A 19175-nucleotide genomic window follows, 5' to 3' on the forward strand; every position below is an offset into this window, starting at 1 on the left:
ACTGGAGACACATACCTTCCAGGAGAGAATGTGACAGTGTCTGCAAAGCTGAAGGGTGTCTCCATACTGCTCTTTCCGTGGGTAACATCGCACAAGTTTAAAATACATCTTCTTCCAATCCAGCTGTCCTTTGTCTGACAAAATTAATCGCTTGCGGATCTAAATTGCAAACAAATACAGATAGTTGTTCATCAAGAACATGGCTTGTGGTTTTCTGGTTCTGAAAAGTTCTGTTCCCACCCTCCTTCCCCTTTTTCATCTGTGTCCTGCAATTTCCAGGGAAAAAATAGCCAAGATATAAAGAGGGAACTTCTAAGCTCTACCCAGTTAAACGGTAGCTTTTACCAGTCTTTAAAAGAAACAGGTGGATGGTGACATCTTACTAGTGACCTCTACTAAATTATATTTGGATGGTCCTTTAAAGTTTAGGTAATCTCCATAAACACCTTCAATCTTTTCTTAGCTGTAGACTTGAGTGATTATTTCCCGGGAAATGCGGTGACTCCTTGGCATAGTGCCTCTAATCTAGATCTAAATATTAGTGGCTTCATGAACAGAACTTGTTGAACTCACACGTCTATATAAAGAAGTTGGGGAAAAAAAAATCTGAGGCAGCACGAGGAGGGGAAACAGGACTCCTCGGGTGTCAGAAGGCCCCAGTTCAAATTCAGATTCAAGGCCGGTTTCTTCACCTCGAGAGCCATTCCCCTAGTTTGGACAGTCACTTAGCCACCTGTGGTCTGAGCCCCCTCATCTGTTTAAAGTGAGCATAATGATACCTACTCCACCCTGGGTCATTAGACTAAAATGAAATAATACCTGTAAAAGTACATCAGCTGTAAAATATCATGAAAATAAGTGACTTTTGTAAGTTACTTTGTTATAGAAAAGGAGGATTGATGCCACTTCAGGAACTTTTAAAAAATGTTTCTTTTTGAGAGAGAGAGAGAGAGACAGAGACAGAGAGAGAGAGAGAGAGAGAGAGAATGAATGCAGGGGAGGGGCAGAGAGAGAGAGGGAGAGAGAGAATCCTAAGCAGTGCAGAGCCTGAAGCCGGGCTCTATCCCACGAACTGTGACATCAGGACATGAGCCCAAATCAAGAGACAGATGCTTAACTGACTGAGCCACCCAGGCGCCCCCTTTATGAACTTTTTAAAGCAAATTGCAAAGTGTGCATATAGGTTAAAAATGTAAGTTGGTGGGGGAGCCTGAGTGGCTCAGTCGGTTCAGCATCCGACTTCGGTTCAGGTCATGATCTCGCGGTTCGTGGGTTCGAGCCCTGCATTGGGCTCTGTGCTGACAGCTCAGAGCCTAGAGCCTGCTTCAGATTCTGTCTCTCTCTCTCTCTCTCTCTCTGCCCCTCCTCTGCTCGCATGTCGTCTCCATCTCAAAAATAAACATTAAAAAAAAAAGTAAGTTTTTTTTTTTTCCCCATCAAAATCACCTTAAGGGAAACCCTCACATATGTTATTTAGAAACTCCCTGTACTGTTGCTTTCCAGTTGGCCAGGAAGCCCTGGAGGGTGGGCACCCATGCCTAAAGTGCGAGAAGAATGCCAAGGACGTCTGAGGGTGGGGGACAGAGAAGGGAGAGAAGGAAGGACTGCCCGCTGGGCCCCCTGACCTGCCGCTCAGAGAAGTGGTATTGGCAGAGCCTTTTCCACAGCAGACGGTCCTCACTGAGCACGTGCAGGTCAGGAGCCACCTGGCCCAGGCTGACCAGGTCCCGCCCGTCACTCAGCCTCTGCATGATGTTCAGTTGTAAGCATAAAGGCAGGTCGGTGAAGGTGAGGCCCTTGAAGGCAGGCTGTGGGGAGAAGGATGATGTTAAGTTGTGGGCTGCAGGGCGGGAGGGCAGCGGATCACCAGGTGACACCCTCCAGGGATGCAGCTGTCCCCTCGTCCTCTACCCTCAAGTTGGTTTTTTGATCAGAGATTAGAAGCAGCAATTCTCCCCACTTTAAATGCAGAAATGCCCTAAATGCAGGACCCGTGGCCGAGACCCACAAGAACAGCCCTGAACAGCTCGAGCTGAAGGGTGCCAGAGGGATTTTCCTGAGACTGACAAAGCTTTATACTTTTAACGATCCTCTGAGCAGCACAGCACATGTTCGATTCTGGTGCTCCACTCAGTTCACTCTGCGACGAGATTCGCTACCTTCTTAAAGGGCGGGGTGCCTGGGACAGGGCGCCACCCGCCCCTGCCGCCTGAGTTGGCTCTGTCACTGCCCCTCCTGACAACCCATCTCTAAGCGGGCTTTCTCACCTGTGCCCAAACGTGCTGCCCGTGGGCCCCTGCTCTCCCCAGGCCTCTCTGCCCATCCCAATTACTTTCCCTCAGATCCAGCGTCTACTTGTTTCCTCCGAAAGGCCTTTTCTGCGTTTGTGACTACCCCAGCCCTCTTTCACTGCATCTTCCTGGAACTCCCATGGTCTCTCTCGGGTACTTTTGGAACCAGCGCCTTTTTGTTATGTAAGGCATTTTCCCAAAGAAAGCTTAAAGGAACGTTCCTGCTGAAGGTAAGCTCCATGGGGGCCGGACTTTTTGTCTTTTGTCATTGCCGTCTCCTTTGTGCCTAGCATAGAGTGGCACCCAATAAGTACCTGAGGGATGAACAAAACCTTAATAATTAAGGAGGTAAAAAAAAAAAACAGCAACAAAAAGACCCTGTGCCTGGGTGTATGTGCACATGCATGTGCGCTTTGGGACTAACTCGTCCAGAACCTTCTGACCTAAGTGACACCATCCATTCCATCCATTAGAGCATCTCTCTTCAAACCTAGGGCTCCATGGGACATTTAAAAAACTCTTTGTGGATAATAATACACAGGCTGTTAATCAGAAACCTCTACTATAAGCCTGAACTTTAATTTTGTATTTACTGTTTACTTTTACATTTATTGTTTAAATTTTGATGGGCTTATGTTATCCCATCTACACTTTGAACCTTGAAGGGGGGGGGGGTGGCGGGGTCTAATTTCATATCCCTTGCAGCCTAGCCCAGCACAAACCACCTCTTTTGAGGGCCTGCTGTGGCCTGGTACTGGAGTTGGAATGGGTTCCTTAGGCTGGCAAGATACTCAGAAACATAAGCAAATAATTATAGAGCAGTATGTTAAGTGCTGACCAGGAAGTAAGCACAGAGTGCTCTGGCAACAGTCTGTATGGAGGAGGTCCTCAGTAGTATTTGCTGATATGTCTTGAACAGCATCTGGATGCTGCCATTTGGATATAAAGTCAGCACAAATCATCCAAAATTGTGGTTCTTTGTCCTTCTCACGCTAGACCTGGGTGTGCTCTTGATTTTGGACTATGGACATTTTTAGCTCAGTGCTCTGTCACATCTGGCGGTGGGGGGGGGGGGGGAACGTTCAAGGGAAAAAAATAGAGGATGAAGAAGCCCTTCCTTAGCTCAGGGAAAACTATCTTGTCAAAGGGTATTGAGTCCCCTCCTCAAATTTTTAGGGAACTACTCTGTTCGAGGGACATCAAAGCCCCCCAGCCGCCCAGGATTCCAGGGGGTATGCAGTCTTATTGACTCCCACCTGTGTCCCTTGCCAAGCAGGAGAGGTGTGTAGAGGGAATATGGGAAGTGGCAGGGGGCCTTGGGAAGTTGGACTGTGGAGAAGAATGGCAGGTGACATGAGAGATACACCGAATGGACAAGCAGATCTGGATCCCAGGTGTCCTTGGGGACTCTGGGTCTCAGTTTCCCCATGTCCAAAATGAATGAGCTTAGAAGACTCTGAAGATCCCTTCTAGCTCCGACAATCTCGGATGTGGATCGGCTTCAGCCTCTTAACTCATCAGAAAGTCTGTGACTTGACAATTTAAATTGTTCAGGCTGCTGGGCTGAACTTTCAATTGTTTGCAAAATTCAGGACTTTGCCGGGCTGCTGAAGGCTCTAGACCTATTTGTCGTTTATCATCTGCTGGTGATCATGTGAGCTAATAAAACTGCCACGAAATTTTCTTTTTGTTTCCAGCACTTCAAAGCATCTACTTTTTTGGTTAAAACTCCCAGGCCAATTATTACATGAACTCCTATTAAAGTCCACTTGGCAGAGTTCACTCTCAAATTTTCAAACCTGAACTTTTCCAAAATATTTGCCCAGACCCCATGCTGAGCCCTTACTCCTGATAAATGGTTAACTGCTTATATGCCTTCTTCTTTTTGAATGTAAATATATAAGAAAAATAAGTCACTTTTGTTCTTCCAGTCAAGCATTTGGCAAAAATCCTTTTAGGGGTGCCTGGGTGGTTCAGTCGGTTAAGCATTTGACTTCGGCTCAGGTCATGATCTCGCGGTTGGTGGGTTTGAGCCCCACATAGGGTTCTGTGCTGACAGCTCAGAGCCTGGAGCCTGCTTCAGATTCTGTCTCCCTCTCTCTCTGCCCCTCCCCCACCCATGCTTGCTCATGCACACACTCTCTCTCTCTCTCTCTGAAAAATAAACAAACATTGGGGAAAAAAAAATCCTTTTATGGATTCTCTATATCCCCTACATGCTCCCAAACCCTGCCTTGCCCACAGCACTCTGTGGCTCTATTTGATTTTTCTCCTCTCCAAACCAGTTCTCTTTTTTTTTCCCCCTTCATCCTTTATCCTATTAATTATTTTTGCCAAACATCATTGGCTCCATGTAATTAGAGATGAAATTTTGAAGGGAAACGAGATTATATGCCGGGAAGATAGTGCTAGGACTTTGGCAAATAGAAAGCAATTAGTGTGAATGTCACCTTAACGTTTTTGTGTGATAACATACTTCTCTTTGGTCCAAACTGTTAAAAAGTTGGCTTTAAAATATAGTCCACACTGAAGTAACAAAGTCCCTTCTCTCTTTCTTTCCTCCAGAGAGTTGGGCATTTGTGTGACAAGCTCTTTAGGGCTCCATGGGTTCCCATCTCTGCTCTCAAAATCACTGGCTCAGAGCAAGGAGGGCTGGGAAGGAGGGCAGAGGGGAGCAGAGAGTATGGGTAGAGGCGCGGTCTCTGTAGCCAGGCCTGAGGTTCAGTCCCCATACTGCTACATCTGATCTGTATCAAGGCACCAGCCAGCTATTCTTAACTATGCAGTCTAATTTTTCTCATTTATAAAATGAGGAAATGTATATCTTATAGTGTTGCCGGGCAGGGTGGAAGAGATAATGCACAGAAGTACTTAGCCCAGTGCCCAGTGAAAATGAGCTATCATAAAGACCCCTACTTACAATTATTAATTAATACAATATGAAAGACTTGGAAGAAAGCCGGCCGCAGAGTGAGCCGTTAGTAATAATAAGAGCTGACCCATTTAAAGACTTACTACATGTCAGGCACTGTTCCAAGTACTTTCTATAGGTTATTAAATCCTACACTAGGGCTAGGAGATCAGTATTACTGCCTTTATTTTCCAAACGGGGCCCGGAGATGCTGACTAACTCACCCCAAATTCGGCAATTGGTAAATGTTTATCATCATCCCTAACCCAGGGCAGTATTTTCCATCTATATTCCCCCAAACACTGCACGAGTTATTTCAGGCAGGTGGTGGGGGACTTCCCTTCAATTGTTCATCCATTCGTCTCAGATTTACTGACTGCCTTCTGCTCTGAGCAAGGAAGAGGGAACAGAGAGGGAGCAAGATGGTGGGGTCTTTCCCTGCGGTGCTCAGAAGCCAGTGGATGGAGGCAGGGAAGTGGAACCAGGCAGGAGATAATTTCACATAGCAATAACCACTCTGAAGAAGGTGAGGGGAGAGTGGTTTCCGTGGATCGGATGGTCTGGGGAGGCGGGACCAAGCTTGGAAGGGGCAGGGAATAGCTTGGCCTGGCTGTAGTGCCAGGAGCAGAGGGGCGAGTGAGATGAACTTCCGTGTCTGATCTGTCCTGCACAGGATTGCGCTGGACTTAAAAGGTTGCGAAAAGCTGGATCATGGAATAAATAGTTGGAAGAAAGCTGGATTGAAAAGAAGTTTGGAAATCTCTGACGTTAAGAAAGCTTTGCCGTGTGAGGAATAGAGAGTCCCGGTTTTGGCCTAAGTCACTGGGCTTCTCTGGTCCCCACTCCCCTCTCACTCCATGAAGGGTTAGAGTAACTACAATGGCTATCTTCCGGTGTCCATGGGTCAATTAAGGGGGTGGTTCTAGGTAAGTAAGCCCATGGGGCTCCTGTGGTGTGGACAGAGGGAACAGAGGCAAGCTCTAGGCAAGTGTGATCATCTAAACAGTGTCCCAAATTCCCCTGGGAGAAGATGCCCTTGAGACAAATGGACTTGCTCATTTAGATCACTGGCTGGGTAATTCTCTCCTGGGCTTAGACCAAAAAAAAAAAAAAAAAAAAAAGTATGAAGTCCAGGCTACACAGAATACCAGAAATCAGGTAGAAGGTGTAAGTGAATTTTCTGGGAGAGATAAGCTGGGAATCTGGGTCACAAGTTCACGTTGTCAAACTATGCCCATACCTGAGAGAAGGGATTGGGGTAAATTATTGGAATAAACTAGGTAAAGGTTCAGAATGTACTCTCTTAAAATAGTCAAATAATTGAGATAGCTTTTGAAAGATTATCTGGGCTTGAGCTCTGCTGTGTGTGTGTGTGTGTGTGTGTGTGTTTGTGTGTGTGTGTGTGTGTGTGTGTGTGTGTGTAAGTGTGGGAGTTGTAGCCTACGTGACTAAGGAAGTCACATAATTCTGAGGCTTCTAATTATTCCCCTTGTTTCAGGGTTTGAGAAACTAAGTCTTAGAGAGGGTGTTAACACCAAAGTCAAGGATGCTACATTTTGAAAACTTTGTTAGTAAAGTAATTATTTAAAAGAGGTCAGGGGCGCCTGGGTGGCGCAGTCGGTTAAGCATCCGACTTCAGCCAGGTCACGATCTCGTGGTCCGCGAGTTCGAGCCCCGCGTCGGGCTCTGGGCTGATGGCTCGGAGCCTGGAGCCTGTTTCCGATTCTGTGTCTCCCTCTCTCTCTGCCCCTCCCCCCTTCATGCTCTGTCTCTCTGTGTCCCAAAAATAAATAAACGTTGAAAAAAAATTAAAAAAAAAAAAAAGAGGTCAAACAGGTTTTTTTCATGCTACTGCCTTGAGAGATGGGGCGGACCCAAACTTTATCAGCTTGGGTCCCGGAACCACTTAGAACAGTGCGGTGGGTGATTAGATATGGGAGTCGAGCGCTATGTGAGCGGTCTAAGTATGCCTGTCCATTAGCGAGCCTTAGAGATTACAGCAGTGTCTTTCTCACATTTTTGTGTGCCTTCGTCCTGCTGCTCGCTATTAAGAAGACAAGAGCTGGGGGCCAAATTATGTTGTAAAAGTCAAAAGACACTACTTATAGTTATAGTAGTTTCATTGTAATATAGGGCTTTTTTTTTTTTTTTTTTTGCTTTGAGTGAGAATTACTCTTCTCTTTCCTACATGTATGTTCACAGTCTTTAACCAAAGGCTTCCTTGTCATAATTATTCATTGGAACTAGAATTTTCAAAAGTTGGCACCAGTTTTCCAAGCCGCTGCCATTGTAGCTCTATCATATGCAAGGCAGCATTCCTAGAGCTATAAGGGACAGGTTCTTTAGGAGGAAATGGGCAAAGAGGAGAGATTCCTCCCGCCCCCCCCACCCCAGATCGAAGTCTCCAGTTTTCCTACCATGTTTCAGTTCCCACACTTTGATCCTGTTTTGCCAAGTTCTTCTGCTTCCCTCTCCTGGGAAGTTCTAGCCCGCTCCCAGCACCCAAGTAGAAAGCATCAGATCAGAATAGTTGAGACTCTTCCACCACCACCGTGGATTTAAAGTCCTGCCTCGCCGTGGAGGACCTGACTAACGTCTTTACTGCCAGAAGGAAGCCGGGGCGCTGCTGCTTACCCTGGTGATTTGGATATTGTTCAGCTGCTGCTGCCAGTGGAGAATGGTCTCCATCCGGTACACCCACATGTTGATGTTCCCGACCAGCACAGACTTGCCGACTCTCTGGACCAGCGTACATAAGGATGTGTAGAGGGTCTGGAGTAGTTCCCTTATTAGCCTGATGTTTTGCTGGTCTTCGAGGACTGGAGTGGGGGCGGGGGGGGGGGGCGGGTAGAAAAAAGTATTAACAGTCGTGATACTGGAAACACTGTATATTTTATAAGTGGGCCTTTCTTCTCGATTCTGCTCATGTTACGTGGGTACTGCCTCCGGGGATGTGGTTTTCTTTCTCACTGTTATTTATTCTACACTTGGCCAAGCTTCTACACTTGAGGTTACTGGGTAGAGTTTCCATTATCTAGGTCCCTCTTTGTTCTCTTCTCCCTAGTTTTCGACAAAGACTCTTTCTCCCTTCACAGTTTTGCCAGCACCAATGGCTCACCTGATTTGAAGGCAGTTTCTTTTGCCCAGCAGTGACATCCTGCCCAGCAAGTGGTCACTCGTCAGGAATGTGAGTTCCGATCCTGTCTGGCTGAGTCTTTGTGTGATTATGGATAAATTACTCTTTCTTATGGGCCTCAGTTTCCCTCTGTGTACAACGACTCAGATGAGCCAAAGATCTAAAGTTTCTTTTAGATCAAATAGTCTATGAGTCTATTCTGCTTCGTATATAGCTCAATTTTCTAGGAATTTAGAATCCAGAGAGCTTGGTTAGCCAAGGTTGGGATGTGTGCCCACACTGAGAAGTTTGAGAGGCTTATAGCAGGGCAGATGGATACTCCTAATAAAAGGATGGGAGGGTGATGGTGTCTCCCCTTTTCACAAGCGACCCTCCTTTCTGAACTGGAATTTGGCAGAAGTGCATCTGGAGTCATTCACTTCCATCCACTCACTCTTCCTTAAATCTAATGACAGGTCCACTCTATCAGAAAACCCATCTGCCCATCCCCATCTCTATAAAAAGGGGTGAGGGTGAGGGTGTGAGAGGGAGAGAGAGAGAGAGAGAGAGAGAACGCTCACCTTTCAGTACCACTTTTTCCAAAATGTTCATGAAGTTCTTTTGGGCGATGCCACTCAAGGATGTGAGCTGTGACTTTGCTATCAGTTCCAACAGCTGTGGATAAAAATAGAAGTTGCCAGGCTTAGAACACAGAGACATTTTTCTCCTCTAATCTTTGCTTTCGGGTCACATGACACGTAGAGACAGATCGACAGGGAGAGATAGATGGCAGGCGGGCCCACAGTGCAATAAAAAGCAGATGCTCAAAGTGAAAGACAAATGGGGGGTAATTCAAAACCCAGGAATCAGGCTGAATATTTAATTGCTTTTGTTTTCTTTTCAATATAAAGAGTCTTGCTTCATCCAGGGTGAATTCATTCTGCCTGTCCTACTTCAGCAAGTGAAGCTGAGGAACTCTAAAGGGAACAAAACTTCCAATGACCTGCAAATGTTGGAGTCGTACACAATCACTCCCAGCAAGAATTTTTCTACCCCTACTTGAACTTCTTCCCCACCGGCACCAACTACTCTCAAGGCACATTAAACCTCATGGTCAGGAAGATGCACACTTTCCAAGGAAGGGGAAATTCTTATCCAGAAGTCTCCTGCTCCTGCAGCATTCAGTAAAAATGTCTGTTAATTAGAATCTTCCATTGCACTTAAATTCCTGTGGAAAGAGGCCAATCACAGGAAAAGAGAGGAATTCAGGGTTGTATCGTATATCTACAAATTTCTGCTTAGAGGCTAGGATCCTTATAGCTCCTAACCTTGGGTTCAATTTTTGATTTGACCACCTATTAGTCCTGTGGCTATGGGCAAGTTACTAAATTTCTTGGTGCCCTGGTTTCATCATCTGTACTAATAATACTCAGAGTCGTCAAGATTGTTGAGAGCTTTGAATGAGGGAATGCCCATAAAGCACAGTGCCTGGCACAAATTAGGTGGAAAACAGAGGTTGGTGTTTATTGAAAGACTGTGTCCCAATCCCACGACCCCCATTATTGCCAAACACAAAGAAATGAAGGTAATAATTTAAGTTGGTGCGTCCCTAGTCTGGTCTTTCTTTGGTAGCAAAATTCTTTACAGATGTGGCAATATTTTTAAAAAATCTATTAAAAATTCTATTGTTAAAAAATGAAACTTGGGGCGCCTGGGTGGCGCAGTCGGTTAAGCGTCCGACTTCAGCCAGGTCACGATCTCGCGGTCCGGGAGTTCGAGCCCCGCGTCAGGCTCTGGGCTGATGGCTCAGAGCCTGGAGCCTGTTTCCGATTCTGTGTGTCCCTCTCTCTCTGCCCCTCCCCCGTTCATGCTCTGTCTCTCTCTGTCCCAAAAATAAATAAACGTTGAAAAAAAAAAATTAAAAAAAAAAAATGAAACTTAAGACTGGAAGGGCATCTTAGAGATCATGTAGTTCAACCAACTTAACAGATGAACAAAGTGAGGCTCAAGACTATCAATTTACTGAGAGCAAGGAGAGGACTCAGCAGGGACCTCAACACACTTGATGCTTTCACGGAGTTATCGAACAAAAGAAGTTGATGTAAAATGAAAACAATCTCCCCAGAGCCCAGCAGGCCCCCAACGCACTCACCTTAGACTTAGAACCAAGACCCCTCTTTGACATTAAAGCTTGAATTTCTGCTCCTAGGAAACTTTTCAAGAGCGTTTCATCTCCTGGCTAGGCCCCAGCCCAACTTCACTTTGGGTCAATAAACATTGAGTGTGACACTGTTGGAAGCGTTGGAATCAAGGCTGAGGGAACTAGCAAAGTGACATTCTAAGAAGTAGGCTGCAGAGGAGAACCGAAACTTCTGGATCAAAGCCCTAGGCAATTGAAAGAACCTCTGCTTCCAAGACATTTGTTTAAAACTTCTGTCCTCCCGGAGCCCTTTTGGAGCCTGTCAAACCACATACAGACTTTTAATTTCCTGAACATAATTTTACTTTTAAGTAAAACAAAGCAAAACAAAAAAACCACCCCAAAACCTTTTCCTGCCCGGCTTCTGTATCTCTCACACATGCAGGGAGAAGGAGGTGAGGCAAGGCGGAGGCTGGTTTGTTAAGATTAGTGCTGCTGATCCAAGCTGATCCAGTGCCCACTGAGAGAGGCGAGAAGTCAGTACATCCGTAGAGGCCACATCCATGGGCGGTGACCACACCCGATGACCTCTGCTTGTCTGGTTCAGCTCTGTCACCAACCAGCACGTGATAGTCAAGAGAGGAGTGACAAATGGCACCAAGGGACCGGCCAGACCTTGCATTTATCTCCCTGACCAACAACAACCAGATTGAGAAGGCCAGCCCGATGGTCTATTAATACACTGTGCCTCACATGACCAGCATAAAGCAAGATGAAAGAAAACAAAAGCCTTGAGTGGCTCTCGGAACGGCAGTTGGCTGTGCACTGTGACTCATCGTGTGGTGGAATGGGGGAGGGCGGGCGGAGCTCTGCCTGAAATCCATCCAAAACCCAGATTCCACGTGACTACCATCTCTTGAGGGTGTCAGTTTTAATCTTGTCTAAAAACATACCAATCACATGGAGAAGGCAACTCTCAAGGCTATGACTATGCATCTGAGGGAAAACAAAAAGCCCTTTGGTCAGATTGAGATGATGTTTGACTAAGGAAGAAGAGTAATACGGCAGCGAAAATTTCTCCATCGACCTCAGGATGACATGTCAACTACGCTATGTTTAACCTGATCTCAAGAAAAAGTCCCTCTTTTCACTGCCAGGAAGTTGTGGGGTCAGGAGAAAAAACCCTGCAATAGGAACACACCGAGCTTCTCTAGCTGGGTGACCTCTACAACTGTCTTTCGTTAGCAAATATTTTCCGAGTGCCCACTCTGTCCTAGCATTGTGGCAGGTGACGTGGATATGACAGTAGGGTCACATGATAGCTAGACGCATGGAGTTTACTGTCTAGCCTGTGGCATAGGTCATTTAACCTCTCAGAGCCCCACTTTCTTCATTTCTAAAATGGAAATGAAAAGACTACCTACTTTACAGGGTTGTTATAAGAGTTAAAGAGATAAATGTGTAAAAACCCATTCTAAATACCAAATTCAAGGCATTATTACTATTATAAAATATTATTTCTTCCTATTCCAGACCCCAATCTTTTAGTGAAGTTTATAGCTGATATCAAGGTTTAGCAAACTTTCTGTAAGGGGCCAGAGAGTAAATATTTTGGGCTTTGTGGGCTATAGGCTCTTTGTCACAACTACTCCGTTTAGCAGTTATAGTGCAAAAGCAGCCTTAGGCAACATGTAAATGAATAGATGTGGCTGTGTTCCAATAAAACTTTATTTACCAAAACAGGTGGGGGACCGGATTTGGTCCTTGGGCCATAGTTTACCAACTTTACTTCGTGCCTCAGTTTCCCTATCTGTAAACCATGCATAATAATAGTACCAACTTCGGAGTTGCAATGAAGATTGTGTTCATAAAGCATTCAGAATAGTGTCTGATACAAAGAATATACTCAAATTGTTATTAGTTTTTATCATAATGCAGAGAATATCACTAGGTAAAATTAATGCCAGGGTGGGCATAGTGAATTAGTAAAGTACAGATGGTTTAAAGATCTTTAGAATCCTTGTATTTCAATTTTATGTATTGTCAACCAAATGCTTAAATGGTTTCAAATTTTAATATCACTTTCTGTCATTTTTATGTTTGTGATACATTTTAATAGCTCCCTATCTGTTGGTGAATGTTAACGTTGATACGTTTTACGACTTACATAGTTGCATCTACCGTGAGGTCTTATTTTGCTAACGATAAATGGGGGGTTACAACACATCAGTGACTGCACTAAGCACCTCACATGTATGATCTCGCTTAGTCTTCAATGGTAACCTGAGGAGTTCGGCTCTCCATTTGAAAAAGAGGACACTGGCTCAGAGAAGTTAAGTCAAATACCTAAAGTCACACCAGCAGTAGTTAAGTGGTGGACTCTAACCAGATGTGTCTTCACAGAAAACATGTTAAGGACTTCAGCTTTTCAGGGTCGATCAAATTTGCCTCTACGACCAAACTTTAAAACTAGTAGCAATATCACGTATTGCTATATTCTGGGAGACAGGGTCTGGAAATGCCGTATCAATATTACACTGTGACAGGTAATCAGCTTTTACTACTAAGGGAGAAATAATCCGCAGAAAGTGTTAACGACATGACTGGGATGGGGCCATTGCTTTGGGTAAACCACTTAGGTCTACTTTCCACAACAGCATAACACTGCAGGCCCCAAACCAGTAGGTAGTATGGTGTGGAGCTAGTGGTAAAAAGGACTTAAATTGATTAATTTTACTTCTGTGTTAAGAGAGCTGTGTGCCGAGGGGAGCAGGCCTACATCTAGCGATTTCTTTACCAAGATGACTTAGCTGGCTGGATTCTTTGCCCCCAGCCACAAGAGAGCAAAGGAAAATGTTCTGTTTGGAAATGGCTCTTTCTTTTCGGCCGGGCAAATTTTAGCCCAGGTGCCGGTAATCTGTGCTGTGTTTAAGGAGAGGCAGGAGGGTAAGGAGGAGCAGGAAAAGGAGGAGCAAGACGGCTCTCAGGCCCCTCCTGAACTCCATGGTATCATTGCCGCGTGGGCAGTCTGGGTATCCGGAGTGATTTGCAGTGACTGGTTGTGCAGTGACAGGAATGGGTCTGGGCTACCAGAGGAAGGGATGGTGGTCACCGCATGCCGAAACCACATCCTGCCCTTCAACTTTGGCTCGTGCTCATTTTGGAGACGTCGAGTAGGGGAAAAATCTAGTTGCAAGCAATATCGTATAGCAAATCTTGGAGCGGTTACAACCGCAGTTTGAAGTGGCGTGTGGAACATGACTGGGCAGAAGAGATATTCCCCTCCTATCTCACTTAACCAAAGAAAGGACAGGTTTCTTATCTTCTCTCACCTTCGGTTTGTCATAGCATTCATACTTAAAAAAATCAGCTTATGCCGCTTCTCTGCTTGAAACTCTCAAACAGCTTCCCTTAGAAGAGGATCTCACCTCCTTTCCGTGACTGGCAAGGTCCTCCCTGATCTGGCCTGTGCCCCTCCTCCAACTTCATTCTGTTGTAGCCACAAGGGCCATCTTTGGTTTCCTGAACAGGCTCAGCTCAGTCCCACCTCCCAGCCTTTGCCCTTGTCACAGCTTCACATGCTGGCTCTTACCCACCCCTCAGGTCTCATTCAAATATCACCTGCTCAGGGAGGCCTTCTGTGACCATCCTCTATGGAAACCTCCCAGTCGCCATTTTTATCTTACTGTGGTTTCATTGTTCCATTTACACATCTCTGAAATGATCTTGTTTCCTTATTTGTTGACTGTCTAATTGGGATATGAACCTCAAGACTGCAGGGGTTGTTTTGTTTACCAATCGCTCTACCCCCAGCCTGGCATGTTGTAGGCAGTCAACCAATATTTATTTTCTAACACATTTGTCTTTTAGAATCAATGAGCATTGTAGCTGCAAGGGACCTGGGAAAGAGTATGCCCAAATTCCTCCTCTTTAGATCAGGAGGCTCATGATGGTCAAATGACACAATCACGGTCAGTGCTAGATCGTCTCGACTGTTAGGCTGGAACTTATATGGGGTCTGGTCCCAGACGAATGCTTCAGGAGTAAATTACTTATAGTGCAAACAGATCACCCTTTCCAGGAAGGCAAGCAGCTGACATCTAGAGGAACGGTAAATAAATTGGGCTTCGGAAGCATCAACAGAAAGCAGTAGCTTCCCCGTGTGTTTGTTTCAGACCAAACCACACAGGGGTTAACAATAAGGCTGCTGCTGGAGCATACTCTGTCTTTCATAGGATATTGTTAAGAACATAACTGATCTCTAAATTCTTCCATCTCCTGTGACTATGGGCTCTGAAGTTTGAATTATAGGTGTGATTGAAAACATGCCTCAGGGTTATCAAAGGCAGGAAAGAAGCTTCAAGAAGCCCCTGCCATTTCTCACGTGTTCAATACCCAAGCTGGGTACCTATAGGAACATTATGTCTTTGCAAGAAACCTTTGGTTACATCAGGCAGTGCCTCTGCTTGTACCGAGTGCCATGTACTTTCAAGACCCTTATTTATTCAGTGGATAACACAGATTAAAAACCTGGAAAGTTTTGTCCTGACTTTGAGCTTGAACACTGACAGGTTGGAAGAGAGAACATTGCAGCTACATTAATAATCTTCAGGCGTGTCAGGATTGGGTAAATATTATTTGCAAGTGAAACATCTCTCTCTAACGGAGTGTTAAAATCCTAAGAAGGAGGGCCAAGTTTACACAAATTAATTGTATTCTCATCTGAGAGAAACTTGCCTGTCTTCTATCCATCCCAGATATTTTTGAACTTGTAATGGTGCCCCGCTCCCTGTTTGCATCAATTTGAGCAGCTCTGTTTGCTTCAGTCATCCTGCTTTTAGATTGGGCTTCTCATCTACCCTAGCACTCCTAACCTCTACCCTCTGATTTCATGAGGCTGGATGTCACATTGCCTGGGCCTCTGGTTGACCAGCACTCCCCTCCCATTCTTTCTCATCTCCCGGTTTCTGCTCACAGCATTTGTCCCTGCAAAGCCTTCTTCCTGCCTCAGCACCTAGCCAGCTCCTGGAAGGACTGGTTCTTCAGTCCTTCTTCAGCGATTCTACCTCTTCCAACAGGCTGTCTCTGGTGCCCGCCCCTCCTCCAGTCTCCTAGACAAGACCAAAACCCCATCTGCCACTTCAGTAGTTGTACCTTGTCCCCCAAGTAGCCCAGAAGATCCTGATAAGCAGGGACCAGGTCTTCGTTGATTCTCGAGTGGTTATGGCAACACTAGGTAAATGTTATGGATTTCATTCAGAAATACCTATTTAGGAATTTGAAAGCATTCACCGGAAGCAGTCTTTGATCTATGGGGACCTAGCAGGGGGATGCTGTCACCTCCTTGCCTTTGGAGCTCCTCTGTCTGTGGACTGGAGGGGCCTTCGGATCCTAGCTCACAGTTCCTGAAAACAAACCTTACCCTCAACCAGAGCACTCGGAGTACAGTGTCCAATGCTCTCAGGAGCTTACCTCCTTGCATGGGAGAAAAGTCTGCTGAAATGGCATTTAAAACTCAGCTCACCTGTCCATTTTAGCATATCCCTCTGCATAATAAGCACCTGATAATGTAGAAACTAGACAGAATTTTTGTATATTTTTGTATATTTCTGGCCTATGGTGGGATAGGCTTAGATTCTGAGTTCTCAAAACAAATTTGATCTTGAGGTCTTCAAAGTGGGATAGGAAAGGAAATCTGGCAGAAAAAGCATAAAACATCAATCTCTCCATTTTATTTCATCTTTAATCTCTATTGTCTATTTCTATAATCTATTTGTGTGTTTTCTAATGCCTGTAATTAGGACCCTAAAGATGAGGATATTAATGGCAACAACTGATTCTCCTCAAGTGCTTACCACATACCAGGTCCTGTTGGAAAGCACTTAAATTTAGTTTTAATTCCCTGAGCAACATGATGGGACAGATACCATTATTAGCACCTTTTATAGGGATGTGATTCACAGATGAATTTATGAATATATGTAAATTGAGAGTACGTGCTTATGTTATTTGTTTAGGAGTCCATGGTCAAAAACACCACTGTTTTGCTCTCTTGGCCATTCCTCATTTTTTCAGGTGCCCCCCCCCTCTTCGATGGGTACCTTTCTACTTTTGAATGTATCCCATTACTTCTGTGAGCTATGTAGGCACACCTATTTCTTCAGGTAGGTCCCCACTTCTGTGTGTGCTCCCCTGCTTCTGTTTGTGAGTGTTCCCTCTTCTGTGGGTACTCAGACATTACAGTATCTGCTTGCCTCAATGCTTGTTAGGACTGAAAACCAGGAATTCTAAGCGGCACAGACTTTCTCCTGTAAGATCCCTGGCAGCCTAATCAACATTCACTGAAGGACCCACCCTGTGCCCTCAAATGTTAATGCCCCACAGTAGATTCTCACAATTCCAACCATTTCTGTGAGTCATTTTCAAATAGGCTCACGGCTCTGTTCTTTTGACTCTGTGGCCATTGGGGTGGCTGGCCTTCCTCCCTCCAACCCAGCTTCTCTCTCCCAACAGAAAAAGATACCACGGGTTTTAAGACCCAGGTGGCAGGGGCCACCCTCCATCAGAGGAAGGCGCCAAGTATGTGCAGTGCTAAATTAATCCAAGGTCACTGCGGCAGAGGAACCTAGCAAAGGAGCCAGGCTTCTCCTGCACATCACGACCCACCAACAGCATGCCCTTAATTGAAGGCATTGGGTTTGAATTTGAGTCATAGTGCCATATTTCAGTCTTTTGTTTGCCAAGCCACCAGTCAACTTAAACTAAAACATGTTTTTGGAAAAGACTTTTAGGGGTTGTAGGAATGCAGTAACTTGCTGGAAACATTCAAATGGACTTAGGGTGGTAACGCAGAAAAAAATAACGTGCATTGGTTTAGGTTGTGATTTTCTTTGGGCTGCAGAGGGATAGAGAGTGGGGTTGCAAGCTTTTGCTTGTCCTTTCTGATCTGCTAGCACAGATGGGCCAGTTCTCTCCAGTCAGGAGGTGGTCCTCAAGGTTCTCCAGAACCTTTCTGGTCTAGAGGTGGCATCTGCATCCCACAAAGAGAGCTGGAAGACCCGGTCAAAGGGCATCCTGGCATTAAAGCATGAAAACCCTTTCCTGCATGTGTGCCTTACTGTGTCTTGTTTAAAAACGCAATGTGCAAAATCCAGCATTTGGGCTTCCAATAGTTTTTTGAGCTGGTTCCCAAACTTAAAAACACAGGGGTCACCAAAGGGCAGATTTAAGTAGCCATGCATGGACACCACCTTCAGTTAATTAAATCATATGCCCAAGAGGTGGCCTTCTGTAGAGAAACCAGCTTTGCAGGTGATTCTAATGTGCAGCCAGTTCAAATGAGAACCAGTGGGCCACAGCAGGCTTAGTTCAGACAGCTGTGAGTTGATGTGTGGTCTCCAAAACCCTCTCCCAGCTTACTGGAGACCCACTTTCTCCATTGGCCTTTCTTTGCCCTAGCTGAGTTAGTCAGCACTCACCTCCTCATGGGGACCAAATTCCAGCCCTACCACCAGCCCAGCCCCTGGAATGCTCACCGACTTCCCAAGGGAGTTTCCAAAATGTGTTGGTCTTCAGGCATGGTGTAAACCAATGACCTTTCATAAATGGGTAAGTTGTTGCCTCTAAAGGTTTTAGATCATCCTTAAAAACTACAGTTAAAATTGTATTTAAGCCATTGGGTGTGTGTGTGTAGAGAAGGGGATGAAGGCAGCGAGTATAATCTGAAGCCTATTAAAATAAGGTACAGATACTATATGAAAACCTTTCCTTCCCAGCTTATATTAAAAACTTTTGACTCCATAAATTCCACAGAACTTTTGTACTTACAGATAAAAATTAGACAATCTTGAGATAGCGGCGTTGGCCACCTCTTTTATTCCCTCTGCGTTGTCTGTTTCTGAAGAGGGAAGCCAGCATGAACACATTTTGTAAAAAATGTACTTGGCTTTAGGGGCGCCTGGGTGGCTCAGTCGGTTAAGCGTCCAACTTTAGCCCAAGTCATGATCTTGTGGTTCGTGAATTCGAGCCCCACATTGGGCTCTGTGCTGATGTCTCAGAGCAGACCTTGGAGCCTGCTTCAGATTCTGTGTCTCCCTCTCTCTGTCTGCCCCTCCGCACTTGCACTTTGTCTCTCTCTCTCTCAAAAATAAACATAAAAAAAATTTCTTTTTAATGTACTTGGCTTTAAAGAGATTAAAGAACATTTTTTAAAGGCCTTCAAAGTTGGTTCAGTTGTTCACTGGAACTAAGGAATCACTATGGTACTATATTAGACCATTATGTCCAAGTGGTAAGATGGGGAGGACATATTGGCAAGCTACTTTGCAAAGTTGGCTTAAGGGTAAGAATATATGAGATGTGCATTGACTTCCTTAGAAGAAAACCCTCAAAGCGCAGTGCCTATCATTAAAATGTTTTAAGCTCTTTATAAAAATAACATTATTTCTCAAATTATAGAGGACTCTTAACAGTGAAAGGGGGAAAAAAAAAAAGATTGTTCTTTCCAAAATAGAAACACTTTTCCACTATTGCTGAACCTGACATCTCTGAGAGCATTCAGCAGTTTCTCTAACTTCAAGATTATTTGTGGGAAAGTGCTCACATTTTGTAATTAGATACTATCAGATACAAGTCCTCTATGCTGAGTCTTAATCAAGTGGCAGATTTCCCATTAATCCTTTTTTTTTGGAAGTAGAAAAACATTTATCAACTGAATTG

General features: G+C 45.0%; 1 protein-coding gene across 1 annotated transcript in view; it reads right to left on the reverse strand.

Annotated features, from left to right (window-relative positions):
• Positions 1–19175, reverse strand: part of FBXO32 (F-box protein 32) — a 36207-nt gene that overhangs the window by 5950 nt on the left and 11082 nt on the right. Inside the window, exons 5-8 of the mRNA XM_043601701.1 lie at positions 8899–8992; positions 7837–8021; positions 1626–1808; positions 16–159 (exon numbers count right to left, since the gene is read on the reverse strand). Coding sequence (XP_043457636.1) covers positions 16–159; positions 1626–1808; positions 7837–8021; positions 8899–8992 — 606 coding nt within the window. The remainder of the gene's footprint in view (positions 1–15; positions 160–1625; positions 1809–7836; positions 8022–8898; positions 8993–19175) is intronic.

The sequence above is a fragment of the Prionailurus bengalensis genome, chromosome F2 (genome assembly GCF_016509475.1).
Source record: "Prionailurus bengalensis isolate Pbe53 chromosome F2, Fcat_Pben_1.1_paternal_pri, whole genome shotgun sequence".
Lineage (NCBI taxonomy): Eukaryota > Metazoa > Chordata > Mammalia > Carnivora > Felidae > Prionailurus > Prionailurus bengalensis.